The following is an 18,638-nucleotide window of genomic DNA, read 5'->3' as shown; positions in this document are numbered from 1 at the left end:
AAATAAAGTGCAAAGTGGCAGAGCAAAAGAGGGAGAATGTCATATGTATAGCTAAGTATCCATGAAGATTGAAATGGATGGATGGCAATACTGTTCACCAGTGGAGATGGGGATTTGTGAAGAAAGGTGATAAATTTGGTTGTGGACATGTTGCATTTTTCAGTAATGATCAGATGTGAGAAATATCAGGTAATGGAAAGAAAGACTGGTCAGAAGCAACTGTTCTGGAGAAAATTGCTAGAATCCAAAGACTTCAGTACTCTTCTTCAAATGTACTCTTTCCTTAGTATCTTATCAGTGTCTTTTTAATATTTTAATACTGAAAGCCATGGGATTTGGTGAACACATCCAAGATCAATCCATTTAGAAAAGATTCCTCAGTGACCTTCCAACAGAAAAAGGAAAAGCAGACGAAGAAGTTTCCTCTGTAGAAATTTTAAATGAGGGGTTAAATTAACAGTAAGAAAACCTACTAAAACAAAATCATAGAAACTTGGGAAAGAAGGGAGTCAAATAAAAGATTTGTCAGCGATTTCAGTCAAAACAGAATGATCAAAGATGACAAGGACAGAGATTTTTGAACTTGGCAATGAGTCAGCTATCAATGATTTGAGAACAGTATGAACCAAGAAAACTGATGTCATATTTCAGAGATCCCAGAGAGAACCTTGAGATTGAAAACTATAAACAGCAACAAAAAGCATCATGTCAAAATATAAAAGGAAAATGGTTAGTAAGTGGAGAAACGAGTAGTTTGAGAGGGTTTTTTTTTTAAAAAAAAAAAAAGCAAAGGGAAAACAATGATTGTTAGAATGCAGGAAAGATAAAGTGACCTTTTCCAGCCTGGCCACCCTTCAGATCTGCTGGTACTGCTATTACCAAAATTCCAAGCTTTTGTCCATACTCACCTGGAATTCTGGAAATTACAGTCCCAATACACCTGGAGGGAGCTGGGATGGAGAATATTGAGTTATAAGAAAGTGATAAATTGCTTGCATGACAGTAAGGAGATACAATGAAGGAGAAGGCAGTCACCAGGAATTGAATGCATGTGGAGAGATTAGATTAGGACAGCAGAGTTTACTACAAAAATCCAGGGAAACCAGCAATACAGTACTCTGAATATAGAGCAGACACATTCCCAAATCAGCCAGCTTCAGACTGCCTGAAGCATAATGGTAGATCTAACTTTATTTTTCTCCTATCTGATACAAACTCTACCAGTTGTTTTTTTTAAGTACTAACTTCAAACCTTTTGGCCTCCAGCAATTTGAAAACTAGTGAGCTTGATGGTCTTTGTCACCAGCATTCCATTAAAGGAAGTATGTTCCAGTTTAAATATTAAATATTAAATATTGCAGTTGTATTTGCATCAATTGATATTTTCTCCATGTAAGCTCAACATTCCAAATTTGGAAAAGAACATGATTTTTTTTTAAAAGTTCTTCAATGCAGATTCGAATACTTCATTTCACTAATAAATATGTGTATGAAGTTAATCTGGTTTTTTTAAATTGGTATTAGTGGATTTTATCTTCCATTAAAAAAATACTTTAAATATTTTAATCAAGAATTGTATAAGAAATCCCGTTCTGTAAAGAGAATCTTTTATTTTCTTCTATCTGCTCTTTCCAACCTCTGCTCATTTTTTGTTTTCAGGTTTCCAGCTAGTTTCACATATGAAAAACTATTATTTTTCAAATTTTAGCAACATTATTTTAGGAACACTGAATTGAAAAAAAAATCTTTGTTCTACTGTGTCAACTTTTATAACTATTAATATAGAATTTTTAGATTCCTTTGGACCCAGATTTGTAGTTTCCGTCTCTTCATATTTGGCTAATTATTCAAGAATTGATCTCTGCATTGTTGTTTCCATCATATGATAACATGTTATGACTTTCTTTGTTAATCATGAAAATGTGGCTATCTTACTGAAAAATACAATACAATAAGCAAAAAATCTGTGTGACTCTATTTTAAAAAGAAAAGCCCAACTGGTAAGTCCGTTGCATTTTGCAGCCATGCCTCCCCACTTCCAAACTCTGATATCTGGGAGTCAGAATACTGCATGACCCAATTCAAAAAAACTGCTAATACTGCTGACTAATGTCAGATTAGATAGGATTATAGTGTTAGCCCATTATAACAGCTCTGCTGTTTGAATCCAAGGGATACCTTAGTTTGCCAAGGATTACCTGTAGGGGAGTGTTACCACATGAGAAAATCCTCACCAATATATTAATATTAAAAATATAGTACAATTTTATCTAAAAATACACTGCTGAATGTTCCGCAAACTAAAAATAAAGCTAACATAGAAGTGTTGATGAAGATTCTTAGTCATCCAGGTGGAATTGTCTGTAGGCTGAGTCATGGCAACTGGATTTCTTTCTTTTTGGTAGAAACGTTTTGCTGCTTGTCCAAGCAGCTTCTTCAGTCTTCAGCGAAATGTTTCTACCAAAAAGAAAAAAATCCAGTTGCCATGACTCAACCTACAGACTAACGTAGAAGTGTTTCATATGATGAAAACAGTTGCATAACAAATTAGGGGTACGTTTTTCCCAGCATTGAACTTTAGCTTTTTTCCAAGGGTGATTGATACCCTGATAACAACCATGCCCAGCCTGCATCATCATATACTTTTGATAAGATAATAAATACAAATTAATTAAAAAGTAATATTCTCCTAACTCAGATCCAGGAGATGGTCCACTCAGACGCTACGTCCTATGAGTCCAACCATCAAGTTCCCCTGATCAATCGACCAGGGATGTTAACCGGTCACATGAGTGCCCTCAGCCAGTCACAACTGATTTCTCAGATGGGTTTGAGGAGCGGTGTTACCCATGGTTCCCCATCACCCCCTGGAAGCAAATCTGCTACACCATCTCCCTCCAGTTCTACTCAGGAAGAGGAGACAGAATCACATTATAAGGTACGTGCAGCCATGCCTGTTTTGACAGACATACAGTTTGACAGTGGCAGGCAACCTACAATGGCAGAAATAATGAACAGCACCTAGAGCAAAGCAATTTGGTTTTTTCAAGAGGGAGAGACACACCAAGAGAGAGAGAAACTTTTTTTTTTGACCCAGACCATCTGAAAAGAACATTTCTTAGCAAAAGAATTGGAAGGCTTACAAATTATATCAAGCATAGAAGTGCTATACTGATGCATATAATGAATAGAACAATTAGGGCAGCAAATTCTGAAAGAGTTTTTTCTTCCTAAATATTTTCTATCTTGTGGAAAGTGCTAAGTATATTATTTTGTACTGTCCTTCCAGGTTAAGATTGTGACAGTAAAAATATGGTTTACTGCACACACAGATTCAATTCTACCAGTTGAAAATGTTTTCTGTAGAGGCCAAATTCTCATATTTGGAGAGTGAAAATAGGAAAGCATGGATATTCAGCTGGGATTTTAATTGAATCACTTGCCACAACATCATCAGAATGAAATAACAGAAAACGTTTTCACTATACTTAAACTGAGATAGGAAGGATTTTTAAAACATAATAAATTATAAGTTAGTAAAACAGATGACTTGTTAAGCTTCACAAGGAGAATTTTATTATTTTGCTTTGTTAATGATAAATAGATGCTGAATATGTTGCTGTACTGAGCAGATCTAAGGAATGTGTGTACGTTAACATAGCAGCAATTTGTATGAAGAAATGCGTTGTCATATTGGATGATTCTGAAAGAAGTCTTGCTAAATAAATATACATATTCCCTATCCTTTTTGTAAAAATGCAAGTCTTAGTAGAGTGGCTACAGCATATTTTAAAGGATAAAGAATCTGTGGAAGAGAGGCAGCCATTTCATGTTTCATCAGTTGGAGAATCTCCTCATGCAGCTCATGCCAGATGACAGCCAGATGGCCATGAGAACTTGACTGACAGACCTCCTGCTTCCAAGGAAGGGGAACATGAGAGAGGGAGGTGAATCTTCCTTCTTCAAATGATCAGTTATTTTCCTGTCTCAGCCAGAAAATAATCGTGGGCCAACTGTGTTGAGACCTGCATCCTGATGGAGATAATAGACTGAGGGCTGGTGGCAGGCAGGGCCATTCCTTTCTTTCTGCTATCCCTCTTTTAACAAGATTTCTGCCACCCCTTCTCTTTCTCCTCTCTCTTCAGTGTCTGAGTCAAACTGATTGTTTGGTAACATATTTTGAAATTAAGCTATATAGGAAGTGGTGTCCTGAATGTATATTTGTATGCTATATATACTTCCTGGTTGGTGGGTTATGACAATGGTATCTTGGCTTGAAATGGTCTCTCTATGAATGATCATAGCATGCCAAGTGTGAGCATAGTTGAGTAAAACTGGGCTTTGGTTGTGTTTGTTGCATACTAACCAAAATATGCCAGTATTATCTTTACCATTAGAAGAGAAAGCTGTATGTTTCATGATACGATTAAGACTGTTAACTTAGTCTACCTTATCTTTGCCTTATTAAACATGATGGGCAGTGCTGGTTAATATCTGTGGGCTCATCTGATGATGATCATGGTGTGTGGAAAATTGCAGCCTAGAATGTTACCAGTGGTGAGTGGTAAAGAGCATAATGAAATGAAATAGAAAGAAAATAACCATGTTACGTGTCAGAAAATAAGACAAAGGGGAAAACTGTAATAGATTGAATGATGTTGGTCTGATGTTGTGGAGGAAAACTAATGAATAAGAGAAGGGAAGGTTTAGGTTTTACTTGAAAAGCTAAACTGTAAGTCAGACAACATGAACTGGTGTTCTGTAGACTGTTGTGGATGTATATGAAAATAGGAATTCATAGGTTTGTGATGGTTGCATGTTATACAACCAATTAATGAGGAAAATGGAAGAAGCAGGGATCAATTTTAGGAAAAATTACGCAACATCCTGAATGAATGTGTTTCAGGGGAAAAATGTGCTTTGTTAGGTGACGTGAATAGGTGGTTGGGAATGAGGCAAAAGAATACAGAAAAATAATTGGCCATTCAGAAACCCAGGAATAAATGAGAATTGTGACTATTTGGTGTGTATTTGCTTAGAATTTTTTTTAAAAAAATATGCATGGTTTAAGCATCTCTCTGTTCATATGTACACATGAAAAAGGGAAATATAAATCTAAAAGTATGTTTGATTTGATTGTTTATGATAAACACTTGAAGGACTAATTAAAGAAACAAGTGTGATGAGAAGCTCTGTGGAAGAGATTTTTGTTAATATAATGTCAAGAGTGGGTCTTGGTAAAACAGGGGATAGGGAAGAAAAGGAAGGAAGTGAAAGAAAGTAGAGTGGCTGCAGGAAGAGAAAATCTGAGACCTGCTTTAAAAAGTATTGGAAAATAGATTAATTTCATAAGAGAATGAATGGACAATGGACATAAGGAAAGAGAATTTGGAAGCTGCCTGGGACAGAATGAAAATAATTACGCTAAAAATTGTCACAGAAGTGTGTGGACATGTAAAATGAACAGTGTTTGTGTAAACTAGATTTACGTATATTTGCTTTTTTTTTCCTTCTTTGTTTCTTTGGTTTACTTATTTTTTACTCCTTTTCTACATTTTGGATAATGTTACTTATCATAAAGGAAATAGTGGAAGGGTATTTATGTGTATATACTTTGTTCTAAAAGCAGAAGTTGCCAAATTCTGACTTGCATAATATGTTACATCAGCCTCAACATTCCCTTTAATTTCAGTTGTAATTTATGGAATGTAACTGCATAACTTTAATTAGATCATATCCATTAGTATTACGTAGTTATTCATTGAAAAGAGCAGCTGATACTAACCACATATAGTTCTGATTACTCAAATACTATAGCTTGAGCATCTTCAGAGCAAAGATTTCAGTGGCTAACATTAACCTTCCATTTATGAGTAGGTGAAGGGACTGCAGGAATTGCTAGTTTTGCTTTATCTCCTTGAAAATAACCATATGCCAGCAGTACTCCAAATCCAGCATAGAGTCTGTTTAAATGTAAATGAGGATGAGATCTATCTATCTATCTATCTATCTACCTATCTATCATATTTTTATCACCACCCATCTCACCCACATGGGGGTCCCTGGGCGGTTCACAATAAAACAATTTAAAATTCAATAAAAGCATAAATAATATCAAATAATTTATGATATGACTATGGCCTCAAGAATATATAAAGACAGCACGCTACAATAGTAAAGAGGATATTCCAAGGGAGAAAAGTAGTAACATATCTTACATAAGATAATGAAGGATAAGGATATTTCTATGACAACAAAAAATCAAATAGTGAAAGTAATGTTTTTTTCCATGATAATGTATGGCTGTGAACATTGATCATTGAGAAAGAATAAGAGAAAAAAGATAGACCTGTTTGAATTATGGATTTGGAGATGGTTACTAAGAGTACCCTGGACTTCAGGAAGAATCAATCACTCCTGAACTGCTTCCTTAAGGTAATAAACAGCAGTTAGAAACTCACATACTTTGGGCATGTGGTATAAGTGGATGATAGATTAGAAAGGAAAAAAACCCCAACAACTGTGTTTGAGAAGGTTGAGAGGAGAAGACAACAGATAAGGTGGGTGGACAGGTTCACAGAACTTGAACAGAACTGTTGTTACTAGGTCAGGTCAGGTCAACATGGCAAGTATTTGTCCATGTGATTATGAGGAGTTATGTTTAATGGGAGTCACACCCAACTCAGTGGCCCTTAGGGAAATAACTATGGGATTGATCCTTAATTGGCCAGAGTCCCTAACCCACATTGGAAAGCTTTCATATAAAGCTGATTATATGTGTCACCTAGACGAGGTAGATCAGACAAGGAAGTCAGCTTCACAGGAAGGCTACAAAAAATTGAGATTGGCTATAATAATAGAATCTTGCAAATCTGATTGTGCTGTACCTCCTCCTCTTCCTCCTTATCGTTCAATGAATTAGGGAGCATCTGCCTGAGCCACTTCTGAGTGTTTTCTCATTCTTTACTTCAAAAATGCTTCAGCCCCTTTTGCCTAGATAATGGTTCCTGCATATCTCCATCAAGGTCATCCTCCTTACTCTCAGTGTATGTCAGTTAGAAGTACTTCCAGTGTGCAGGAAATCATCAAAAGGGTAGAATTAATCTTATTCATTCTCACAGCCCTTTCATATAATCAAAACTAAAAATCTGACAAGGACTCTTGAGTTGAAAAAAATTGCAAAAAGGCACTTAAGAGTTGACACCTGCCCTACATTGCAGGAATACTAACCTGTTTCTCTAGAAATAATATAAATTCCTTTTGATCTTTAGATTTGTTATTATTATGAGTTATATATTCATATATAGTCTATTTATCCCACTCTTCTGGTGAAAAGATAGCCAGAACAATTTATGTAAGATCAATAAAAACAAGAAAATTCCTGTCCATAGACCTGTACTTTAAAGGGCATAGTAAAAAAGAAAAATGGGATGAGGATGGAAGAGGAAGAAACATGATTTGTTCCAGCTAGTCACAATAAGAGCTATTATTATCATGATGAGCTGGAATAGAAAAAAATTCAAGTAGAAAAACAGCCCCAAGTTCTCTCAACATAGCTGGTAAACTTTGGTTTATCTCTTCTTTTGCTACAGCCAATTGGTACTGGCTAATTGTGTATATAGTGGAGTTCACTGGCAGAATTCATATGTAACACTAAGTCAGGTTTTATTAACTATGCTTTGTTGACACAAGCTATCGTATCCTTATTTGCTCATAACCCTAAGTTGTGGGTGTGTTCGCATATCACAGAAAGCACAGACAGACCACATCACTTTTGTGTAAGCCAAGCCACTGTCTGCAGAATCTACCTTATAAAGCTCTGCTTTGTCTTACTAGTTTGATTCTGACATTTTGCATACATTGCTTAAATTACCCTTTCGTATCTAAAGGCAATGTGCTCTATACAACTGAAAGCCACTATAGTACAGTGGCTGAGTTGGTGGACTAGGACTGACAGTCAAGTCTACTTTCAGCCATGAAAGCCCACTGGTTGATGGGCCAGTCAATCCTTGTCAGCCCAAAATACCCTACCAGTTTCTTGTGGGGGGAAATTGAAGGAGGTGGTGTTTTGTGTACCACCTTGATTTTGGGGATGAAATGAGGGATATAAACCTAACTAATAAGTAAATATTCCAGGATAAATACTACGAAGTCAGAGATCCATATGTGAATAGAACTCTTTCCTTTCCTGTGAATGATAATCAGAGAACCAAAGTGCACAAATAATAGCTTTGCTGATTCATAGCCACCTGTGGCAATATGGGCAAGGAAGCATTAAAAAAAACAAGGGGACTTTGCATGAAGTCTTGTAATCATTAAGATGAATACATGTTCCTAGATAATTTTTTATTTCTTTCACATTTCCAGTACAGTGCAGCTATCTCTAAGTCACAAAACCAAAATTTTATATTCTTGTGCATCTGGTCACTGTAATGAAGGGCTACCACCTGCTTTTTCTGATAATAGCAGTGAAAGTGACCACTATAACTACTGTAGGTTCCCTCTTCCCTTTGATTAGGGTCTTGACTGTAAATGGTGTTCTCACAGAGCCAGATACAATGGGTTTCATAATTTTGTGGCATCACTGTGCTTTATATGTTCCATAATTAGCTATGAACTCTGCAGGAAGATGTTCCAAGAAAGAGATTGGCACTGTGGAAGCAATGAAATTCCAAGTCCTCCTGCCTTTATTAATTTATTTGTTAGGTAAAACATGAACCAGAACATCATCCTTTTACATGAGATTAACTCTGCAGCTTTCTGAATGCTATCAGTGGTTAATAAAAAGCTTAAGTATGTAGACACTATGGTCATTTAAATTGAGAGGAAAGCAGGGTTTCCAAAGAGGCTGTTGAAGATGAAAATTCTTTGTTTGCAGCAGTACATATAATGATTAAAAAAGTACTCTCAAATCCAGTAGCGATTATGGTTGCCATACACAGTCTGTTCACTCAGTACTTGGGAAACAGTAGTGACTGGCAGCAGGCGTGCCCTGGCATTGAGCCTGGAATAGGGGTTAATTTGTGTTTGGGGATTTTGCAAATCCTTCCCTTCAGCAGTTATCTCAAGGAGGTGAAATGAGGAAGAACCCTCATTTTCCCCTGGAATGAGTGTGGTGGGAAAAAGAAAGAATTTTGAGAGTACAATGGAAGGGAAAGAGAGATTTGACCTCCCTTCCTTCCCTCCAGTGCAGCATTTCTAAAAGTTGGCAACTTTAAGGCATGTGGACTTCAACTCCCAGAATTGTATGCTGGCTGGGGAATTCTGGGAGTTAAAGTCCACATGTCTTAAAGTTGCCAACTTTGAGAAACAGTGCTCCAGCTTCAAATCCAAACTTGTAGAACTTTCCTGACCACAATAGTAAGCCAATTTGTTGGTTAAAAATAAATACAAATTAATATATAGCAATTGTAGTTTAATTAGACATCCCAAATGATGTCATCAGTTTTATCTGAATTCGATTCCCTCTTCTGAGACTCCTTGTTTAGCTTCTCCCCCACTTCTAAAACCACTTTTTATTTCCATCAAAATCACTTTGCATTTTTCTGCCTCTTTTAACTTCCTTGTTCTTTTTGACTGCATTTTTGCAACTATATTTTTCTCTCAATATATCTTTGACAGTATTGTTTTTAATCCTTGGGTTTTTTTACAGCAATTATTGTCTTATGTACATTTTTTCTCATCCAAGTATCCCTTTAATACATCCCATAAGGATATCTTCACACAGTTCTGAAACATTGTGTAACATAATTATTTAAAGCCTGTTCTAAGTAGTTTCCATATCCTCTTTCCTTACGTCATTTTCCGTTCATTCTGTTGGAAGATTAATCTATCTTCTATTACTTTTTCATACACGACTCATACATTCTGTTCTACTTGTTCTGTTTTCTTTTACTTCTTTCCTTTTCTTCTATGTCCATTCTTCACAAGATACCCTCTTGACAAAAAATGGACCAACATTCAGAACCTCTCATCATCCTTGTATCCATCGCCAGTTCTCTGTCTTTCATCTTAACAATCAAATCAGTCAAGCTTTTCAATTCAAATTAATGTTCATTCCTTTTCCATGTGTACATATGAATAAATGTACAGGTAGTCCTTGATCAACAACCATTTATTCAGTGACCATTTGAAGTTACAGCAGCACTGAATGAATGGTACTTACGCCCAGTTCCCAAAGTTATGGCTGTTGCAGTGCCCCTGCGGTCACACAATCAAAATTCAGGCAGTTGGCAGCCTGCCCACACTTACAGCTGCAGAGGTGCTTCAGATACTCCCACCCACCTATCTCCCCCCATCTCTGCCCTCTTGGCCTTCTCGGTGGCAGCAGTGGCGCTGGGACTGAAGTAGAGGTCCAAGGCCTTCAGTCTCAGCCAGCCACCACCATCCCTGGGCCTCTACTTCAGCCCTAGTGCTGCTGCCGCCACTGCCAAGGAGTGCTGCCTCAAGTTCTGCACTGTGTCCAGTCACCCCAGCACCCCAGAGGAAAGCCCCAGCCACCCCCACCACCCTGTGCTCTACAGGCCGTGCCGCATCCATCTGACCTTCTGTAATGAATACCTATTCTAAAACACTATCAGACTCATGAGCAGGAATTCAAAGATATCTGATTTATTAAAGAATAGTATGCAGGATCACAGAGAAAGCTGAGAATGACAAAAGCGCGCCAAATGCAAACTAAAAACCCTCGGTGTAAATGAGATCCCTCCCCCCGTAGAATCTTCCCAAGTTCACAATCCCAGGTGCTCCTAATGGCTTCTGATGGTCTGCGGGAAAAGTCCTTGAACAGAGAACATAACCCAAACACATTCCATTGTAATGAACACAAATACAGAGCTTGGTACAAGGTTTCACAGCAGCTTCCTCCCAAACGGAAACGCGCGTCAGCGCCATGGCATATGAAACGTTACGATGTATACTGTACATTGAAACAGTGAACTTGACACCTCCACCATCTTCCTCCCGCTGGTGACAAGGCATGCCTGGCCTGGCCCTAGGCAAGGGAGCGGCTGGCCGTGCCAGGCCTTCTTCCCAAGGCCGCTTGTGCTGTTCTCCAAATAGCACAAGCCATTCTCCAAATATCATGTGCCGTTCTCTCAATACTTTGGAAGGGCTCACCACGTGCCACTGCTGTACCAGCTGGGGTCTTCTTTCACACCACCTTCTTTTGTGCTGGTGCAGCCAGCACTTCTCTTACATCCAGCCCAGGGCCTCTGTTCATACGCCAGCCAGGGCCTGTCTTTGTGCCTTGCCCAGGATCTTCTTTTGCAAAAGAGGACCAGCACATGAAAGAAGGCCCTGGCTGCACTGGCGCAAAAGGACCCTTCTAGCTGGGTCCTTCTGCACCAGTGCAGCCGAGGCCATCTTTTGCGCACCAACAAAAGAAGCCCAGCGTGTGAAAGAAGGCCCCAGATGCACTGGCTCAAAAGAAGGACCCTCCTAGCTGGGGCTCTTTCACACACCAGCGAAAGAAGCCCAGCCAGCAGGCAGTGGGTAGGTGGGCGGCCAAAAGGGGAGAGATGCGGGAGATAGGTGGGGAAGTTCAAGGGGAGACAGTCCCTTACCTTACTGAGGTTCAGGATTGGGAGGGACCAAACTGGAATGGCTTGGATCAGGGTGGGTCCTCGCCTAATGACCGGTGGGATTCAGTTAACAACGCGGTGGGGACTGTTGGGATTGCTGTTGCTATGTGATACAGTCACATGACATCACACTTTATGACCTCATTGCTTAGTGATGGAAATTCTGGTCCCAATTACTATCATTAACCAAGGACTACGTATATGTCATATACTCAAGGGCAGGTCTTCAGATATCTCAATGGTCAATAATGAAAAATCAAGTAATCTGCATGTGTGTGAATGAGGTATCTTAAGGTAGCATCAAAAGTGTGTGGCGTGCATAATTGTTTTAGTGTAATTACATAGATAAAGACCAGTTCTGGGACAATATGTTATCAAAAGTCAAGGCTGTTGAAGAGAACATCTGTAAAAGAAATTGTATATTTGTATTGTATTTCTTTAGGAACAAAATTCTTAACTTTAGAGAAGGCTACCTGAGGTGCATGCCCTTAAATTTCTCTTAGTTATTGTGTGGGTTTTCTCCTCAGTTTAAAATCAACTAAAATGTTTCTTCTAGAATAAGAGTAACTGAAGGGGAAAAAAATAATATATTTTTCTTGACTTTTGATAGGCAACTGGAGAGAAGAGACCTTTGACAGATCTGGGCAAGAAACCCAAAAACCAGAAGAAGAAGAAAAAGAAGGATCCTAATGAACCCCAGAAGCCAGTGTCTGCCTATGCCCTCTTCTTCAGAGACACACAAGCAGCTATTAAAGGACAAAACCCCAACGCTACCTTTGGGGATGTATCAAAAATCGTTGCATCAATGTGGGATAGTTTAGGAGAAGAACAAAAGCAGGTGAATGTTTTTTTCCATCCAGTTACTGCTTTTTTCCCCCTTGATAATGCCAGATATTATCTCCATTTATCTGATACATTATATGCCCACACTATTTCTTAAGATGATAATGATAGTTGTTTTACTGTGAGTAGTGTAAGCCATTTTCTGCAGCAGTAAAATTATTAATTTCATTTTCTTCCACATACCTCCATCTCATGTTAAAGCTAGGGTTTTCAGCCTTATGGGTTTTGAGCAGCCTGTAAGCTTTAGTAAAACCACCCCCATTCCTGAGTGCTCTTTTTCACTGAGTACATCATTTCTTGTCTTCTGGGTGGTGATGTTTGCTGTTGTTGCCACTACAGTATTTTGTTCTTTTTGTTACCAAAGCTACCTTTGTAGTTTTTTTGTATAAGTTGGTTTGTGCACGCTATAGAAGCCTGCTTCAGATTCAAAACCAGTGTATATGTTACACTGTAGCAAAAACACAGTGTTTTCCAGGACAATTTTTAAGCAGGTTATGGGAACCATGTAGTATTGTATGGGGCAGAAATTTGTGAATCCCGTAGTTGTTGTTGTTGTTGCTGTTGTTGTTGTTAGCTAAATGATGCAGTGTGTCAAGATTTAGCTATCTGTTATTTTTGTTAAATGCTCACAAATTGAGATGATGCCACTGAGCTTCCTTAAAGGCTGTGTCTTTTAAAGGTGGACTTTAAAATAACAATTTCCAAAAATTGATTTCTCAAGTAGAAGTTATAAAACGTATACATAACATTAGACCAGGAAAATGTTTTGTGAAGATTGGGAGACCTCATTGATGGAAAGATGCATATCATGCTCTCTTAAAGAATCCCTGTTGCATAGTTAAGCTGTCTTAGAGCATCATAGAATCAGAGCTGAAGCGGGGTGGACCTTCAGGGACAGGCCATCAAGTCTAACTCCCTGCTCAATGCCGAAGTCCAAATTATAGCATCCCCAGCAAATGTCTGTCCAGGCATGGCTTGAACATATCCTGTGAAGAGAACCCCACCTTCTCCCTCTGTAATTTGTTCTACTGTCAATGTTGGCTTGTCATTAGGAAGTTTCTTTAGCTTGTAGCTGGAATCTGCCTTCCTGCAGATTGACCTTTAGTCCATGTCTGCAATCTGGGATGATAGATAATAGTTTTTACTTATATTTGAAGAATCTATAAAATGGTGATTGATTTTAATTCCTATTGCTTCATTAAATCACAGAGGTCATTTTCACTAATTTTGCCACATAGTAGCTGAATTGAGGTTTTAAGAAGCCTTGAAAACTTATATTTAAAATAAGATTATCCAGGAAATCTTATAGTTTACTCATCTAGATACAGGTAGTAGCATCTCTAGGCATTTTATTGGCATTAAACATGGAAATCTTGTATTGGTAAATTCAAAGCCTTAATTTTCAGAAATCAACTATGGGTAGAATGCAATGTTTGTTTTGTTTATTTGTTTGTTTCAATTTAGATGCCACCCAACTTTAAACTGACTCTGGGCAGCTCACAATATAATATGCAATACAAATGCAATACAAAATAAAACAAGATGGGTATCTGGTTGTTTGATACAAAAACCCATCCAGCAAGGGGCTGTATCCACCCTAACGTAAGGCCTGGGAGAACTTGCATGGTGGTGGAATGCAAAAAAGGAGGGAGCCACATGGATGTTCAGCTAGGACAGCAGAACTTCTCCTTCATTTCTTCCTGCAACTCCCTAGACCTCTTGAAGTCTGTTTTAAAGTATCCCTTAAGCCTCTGAAAACTTTTAAGACTGTGCAAAGAATTGGAGGAGAGAGTTCTGCTGGAAGAAGTAGTACCATCAATGGAAAGTACTCTGTCCTTAAGAGCTACCTTATCTTCTCTGCTGGTTGCAATGCAATTAAGCTTGGTGATATTTTTTTTAGAAAGATACACACATTTCCTGACAGTTTAGATCCTCCCATTGGAAGGGTTCCAAGAAACAACATTTAGGAGAAGAGAAGCAGGTGGAGAAACCATTGGAAATTTAAAATGTGCTTGAAAATGGCTGTGCATTTTATGTTGTCTTGTGTTGGTGACAAATACCATGAATGTATGTAATTTAATGAGCTACCCCCCCTTTTTTTAAGATAGATAGATAGATAGATAGATAGATAGATAGATAGATAGATAGATAGATAGATAGATAGATAGATATAGATAGTGCAGTTTTCAAATTTTCTTCACTTTTGTGACTCACTGGCAAGGAGTACTGATGATTCTCTATCATTCTTTGGCCATGTATAGATAATTTTTGTAGAATTACTTGATTCCTTGCTGCCAATTTGGCTCTGGTTGCTTCTCCTACCCACCCCACATCCTGATCTAACAGTAGAAGCTTGATAGCTTTACAACTACAAGAGAGATGTGGGAGCTCCCTTGCTACTGGGATTTTTTTTTCCTTAATGTCCAATTGCAGTTCCTTCCATCTAATAAATTTGACAGAGCTACTTTCTGTTGTGGCCAGAAAGGGGTTTCTGCTCAGACTGTCATTTGTCCTGATTTGGCAAAGCTAAAAAGTATATTTTGAATTCTGAGATCAGTGGGAAGTCTAAACTATGCCAGAGGACTGTTTCCCGTGTATTCTTCAAAACACTTCATGGCAGGGTAGGAGACCTCAGGGGAACATGTAGCATCAAAATAAGGGGAAAAGCTAGATGTGTATTTATTAATATATGCATATTATTTAAATAATACATTTTAAAATATGACTGAAATCTAAATTTCACTGAAAATATGCCAATTAATTTTGTCTTTGATAACTTCCCCATTAATTCTTAATTTTTTTCCGCCGTTGTTCCCAGATTATCCATATTGCTTCTGTTATTTAATTTGCCCAGGCTTCAGTTTCAGAGTCAGTGCCCCTAAATTGGATTAATAGTTACTGTCTTCTAAACTGATCAAAATCTGGCAGGAATGGGAGACATATTCTTATTATAAGATGAGTACATGGCAGCCATTTCTTTTCCCATAGACTTATTCTGAAAAGGAATGGGAAAAGATAGGCAGGCAGGCAGGCAGGCAGACAATTTATAGTCTGCCCAACTCCCAACAACTCTGGGTGGCTTACAATTAAAAAAAAAAAAAAAAAAACTTCCAAAGACAAAAGAAATAAGTGTCCCCCAAAACAACATAAAACAAAAAAACCCATCCAGGGGGCTCAAGCTTCACTCTGCCCCAAGCCTGGGAGAATAGTCAGGACTTCAGTCGCTTTCTCAATGTCATCAGTTCTATGTTCATCTGAAGTTTCCATTTGTGCATCACTGCTGAACTAATGAATAGGTACATCAGCTCCCAAAAGAGGGAGAGAATAAAATTGTTGTCATCATCATTATCATCATCATTATCTTACAGCAGAACTCAGAAAGTTAACCTTCATACTTTTGGGGGATATGCTTCGATTATTTGTTGAAACAGCAAGGAACTATTGGATTTTTTTCCCTGAAATTACTCTTTCAGGATTGTAAAATTCATAAGGCTTTTGTTTGATCTTTTCATGCTGAAAATAAGAATAGCCTCTGCCAGCAAAGTTGATAGAGTTTGATTTGATTTAGAGCTAATTCAAACAACCACATTCATCATATAGCAATATGAAATAACTACTTCAGTTCAGGTAAGGGATATTGTCCTATTCAGACTATGCAGTGGCCAGACAGGGTTATTATCAAAACCACTCTTTATTAATACAACTATTTACAATAATAAATCCTTGTGATCAATGAGGTAGGCTGGTTCTGATCAAGACCACCCAGGCAACAACAGGAGAACCGGCAAGGTTGCAGGAGGAGACTGGCAAAACAGCTAGGCAGGATTCGCTGACTGGAGCTGGGAAACTGGAAGAGGCTAGGGCACATAGCAAAACTGGAACTGGAGGCGAGTGTCCACGATCTGGAACACCACCCGAACTAGGCTGGTACCTGGAAGCCAGGAGAGACCGAACTGGAACCACCGGGCAAGGCTTGGCTCTGTAGACAGGATTGGACTGAACTGGACAATCCAGGCTGGACTGGGTACATTGGGCTGAAGACTCAGGACAAGGCTGATAACTTGAAACATAGCTAAAGAGCTTACAAAGAAACTCAGACACCTTACAGAGGAGAGTGAACATTCTATCAATTCCCCACTACCGTGCCTCCAGAACATCAAGAACATAAAAATAGAAGATGAGATCATGGTATCATTCGATGTTACAGCTCTCTTCACATCCATAGACACGGCACTAGCGAAACAATCCATGGCTGCAGTTCTGCGCAACACACCGGACCTAGCGAAATACACCAAAATGGAAATACCCAGGATAATGGATCTCATCAACCTCTGCCTTACAACCTACTTTCAGTTTGATGGAGAAATATACCAACAGATCAAAGGTACACCCATGGGATCACCGATTTCAGGACTTATAGCAGAGATTGTGATGCATCATCTGGAAAGGATAGCACTCCCACACATACAACCCAAAGTATGGATCCGCTATGTAGATGACACTTTTGTCATAATACAAAAGGAACAACTGGAAGAAACCCACAAAACCATCAGTAACATCTTTAATGGAATAAAATTCACAAGGGAGGAAGAAAACAACAACACGCTACCATTCCTGGACATCCTCATCAGTAGAGGAAATGATGGTAAGTTAGAAACACAAGTCTACAGGAAAGCTACCCACACCAACCAAGTGCTCCATTACCACAGTAACAATCCAACCTCCCACAAGAGAAGCTGTGTAAAAACATTATTCAGACAAGCACTTATACACTGCAGCAACTCAGAACACCAGAAAAAGGAAAAAGATCATCTGCACAGCATCTTCCAACAAAATGAATACCCGCTCAACTTTATCAAAAAGTGCCTCACCACCCAACCCACTACAACCCAACCAATAGAAACTATGAAAAGGATAACATTGCCATACATCAGAAACATCTCAGAAACCACCAACAGACTGTTACAACCACATGGCATCACCGTAGCACATAAACCGACTAAAGCTCTTCAAAACATATTAAGCAACCCAAAAGACCCAATAGCCCAAGAAGAAAAAACAGGAGTTATTTACAACATACAGTGCAAAGACTGTAACAGCCACTATGTAGGACAGACAGGCAGAAAACTAGCAGAGAACATCCACGAACACCAACCAGCAGTCAGAAGACACGATGAGAATTCCTTAATCTCACAACATGTGGACAGACTCAACCATAGTTTCCATTGGGAAACTGAGCATCCTAAGCCAAGCCAAATTCAAGAATGCCAGAGAATTCCTGGAAGCCTGGCACTCAGACAAAGCAGCCATCAACAGACACATAGAGGTAAACAACATTTACATACCATTCAAAAGAGACAATAGGAAAGCCAGAAGACCAGTACACTCCCTTGCCAGCAATCAACACCCAGATATGCAAAAATCAACACTAGGATTAACACCAGATGAACCATCAAACAGCACAATACACCCGAATCAAGGAACTATTAACTCAGGCAATCAACCAAGCAGCAAACAACAGCCCAGTCAAAGAACTCCCAAGGAGAGATCAACGCCCCTACCAACACAAGCAGGGCAAGCCACGGTATATAAACTGAGAGCAAGGCCCACTCCCTCTTTGCACTGAAGATGTTGCCTAGTCTGGCAATGAAACGTCTGCAAAAAAACAACAAGGCTCAGAGAGCACCAAGGAATCCAACTTGAAACAAGGCTGGACTTGGCTGGAGATTCCAAGCTAGGCTGAGAGCTTAGCACATGACTAGGCTGAACTGGAGGCTCTTGACTAGGCTGGGAGCTTGTAACACGACTGGACTGGACTGCAGATCCTGGACAAGGTTGAGAACCCGGAGCACAACAAGATTGGCCTGAAGTTCCTGAACAAGGCTGGGTTATTGAAGCACGACTAGACTGGACTGAAGATCCTGGGCAAGGCTGGAAGCTGGAAGCACAAGAAAACTGGACTGGAGATTCTGGGTGAAGCTGGAAGCACAATGAAACTGGACTGGAGATCCTGGGCATGGCTGAGAGCTAGGAACAAGGCTGGGAATGCACTTGGAATGTGCAGAATGGCAGCAGCGAGGTCCGAAACTCGACGCTAGGCTGAGGTTGCTGGATTCTGCAGGGAGAAGATCTTCTGTGGCAGCGTGTACAGGAAACAGGTCCTCTATGATAGGAAACACAGGCGCTGATTCCCCTCCGGCTACAGATGAGGTT

The 18,638-nt window shown here is 39.1% G+C and overlaps 1 protein-coding gene across 3 annotated transcripts in view; it reads left to right on the top strand.

Moving 5' to 3' along the window:
- The window catches only part of TOX2 (TOX high mobility group box family member 2), a 259,168-nt gene that overhangs the window by 202,128 nt on the left and 38,402 nt on the right, over positions 1-18,638 (top strand). For 2 of the 3 annotated variants that reach the window (XM_063297234.1, XM_063297235.1), the window contains 2 exons: positions 2,699-2,938; positions 12,193-12,420. In XM_063297234.1, coding sequence (XP_063153304.1) covers positions 2,699-2,938; positions 12,193-12,420 — 468 coding nt within the window. The remainder of the gene's footprint in view (positions 1-2,698; positions 2,939-12,192; positions 12,421-18,638) is intronic. The other variant, XM_063297236.1, reaches the window with a different exon arrangement.

The sequence above is a fragment of the Candoia aspera genome, chromosome 3 (assembly GCF_035149785.1).
Source record: "Candoia aspera isolate rCanAsp1 chromosome 3, rCanAsp1.hap2, whole genome shotgun sequence".
Classification (NCBI taxonomy): Eukaryota; Metazoa; Chordata; class Lepidosauria; order Squamata; family Boidae; genus Candoia; species Candoia aspera.
The sequence above is the reverse complement of the archived record's forward strand: the minus strand, read 5'-3'. Positions and strand labels throughout refer to the sequence as shown.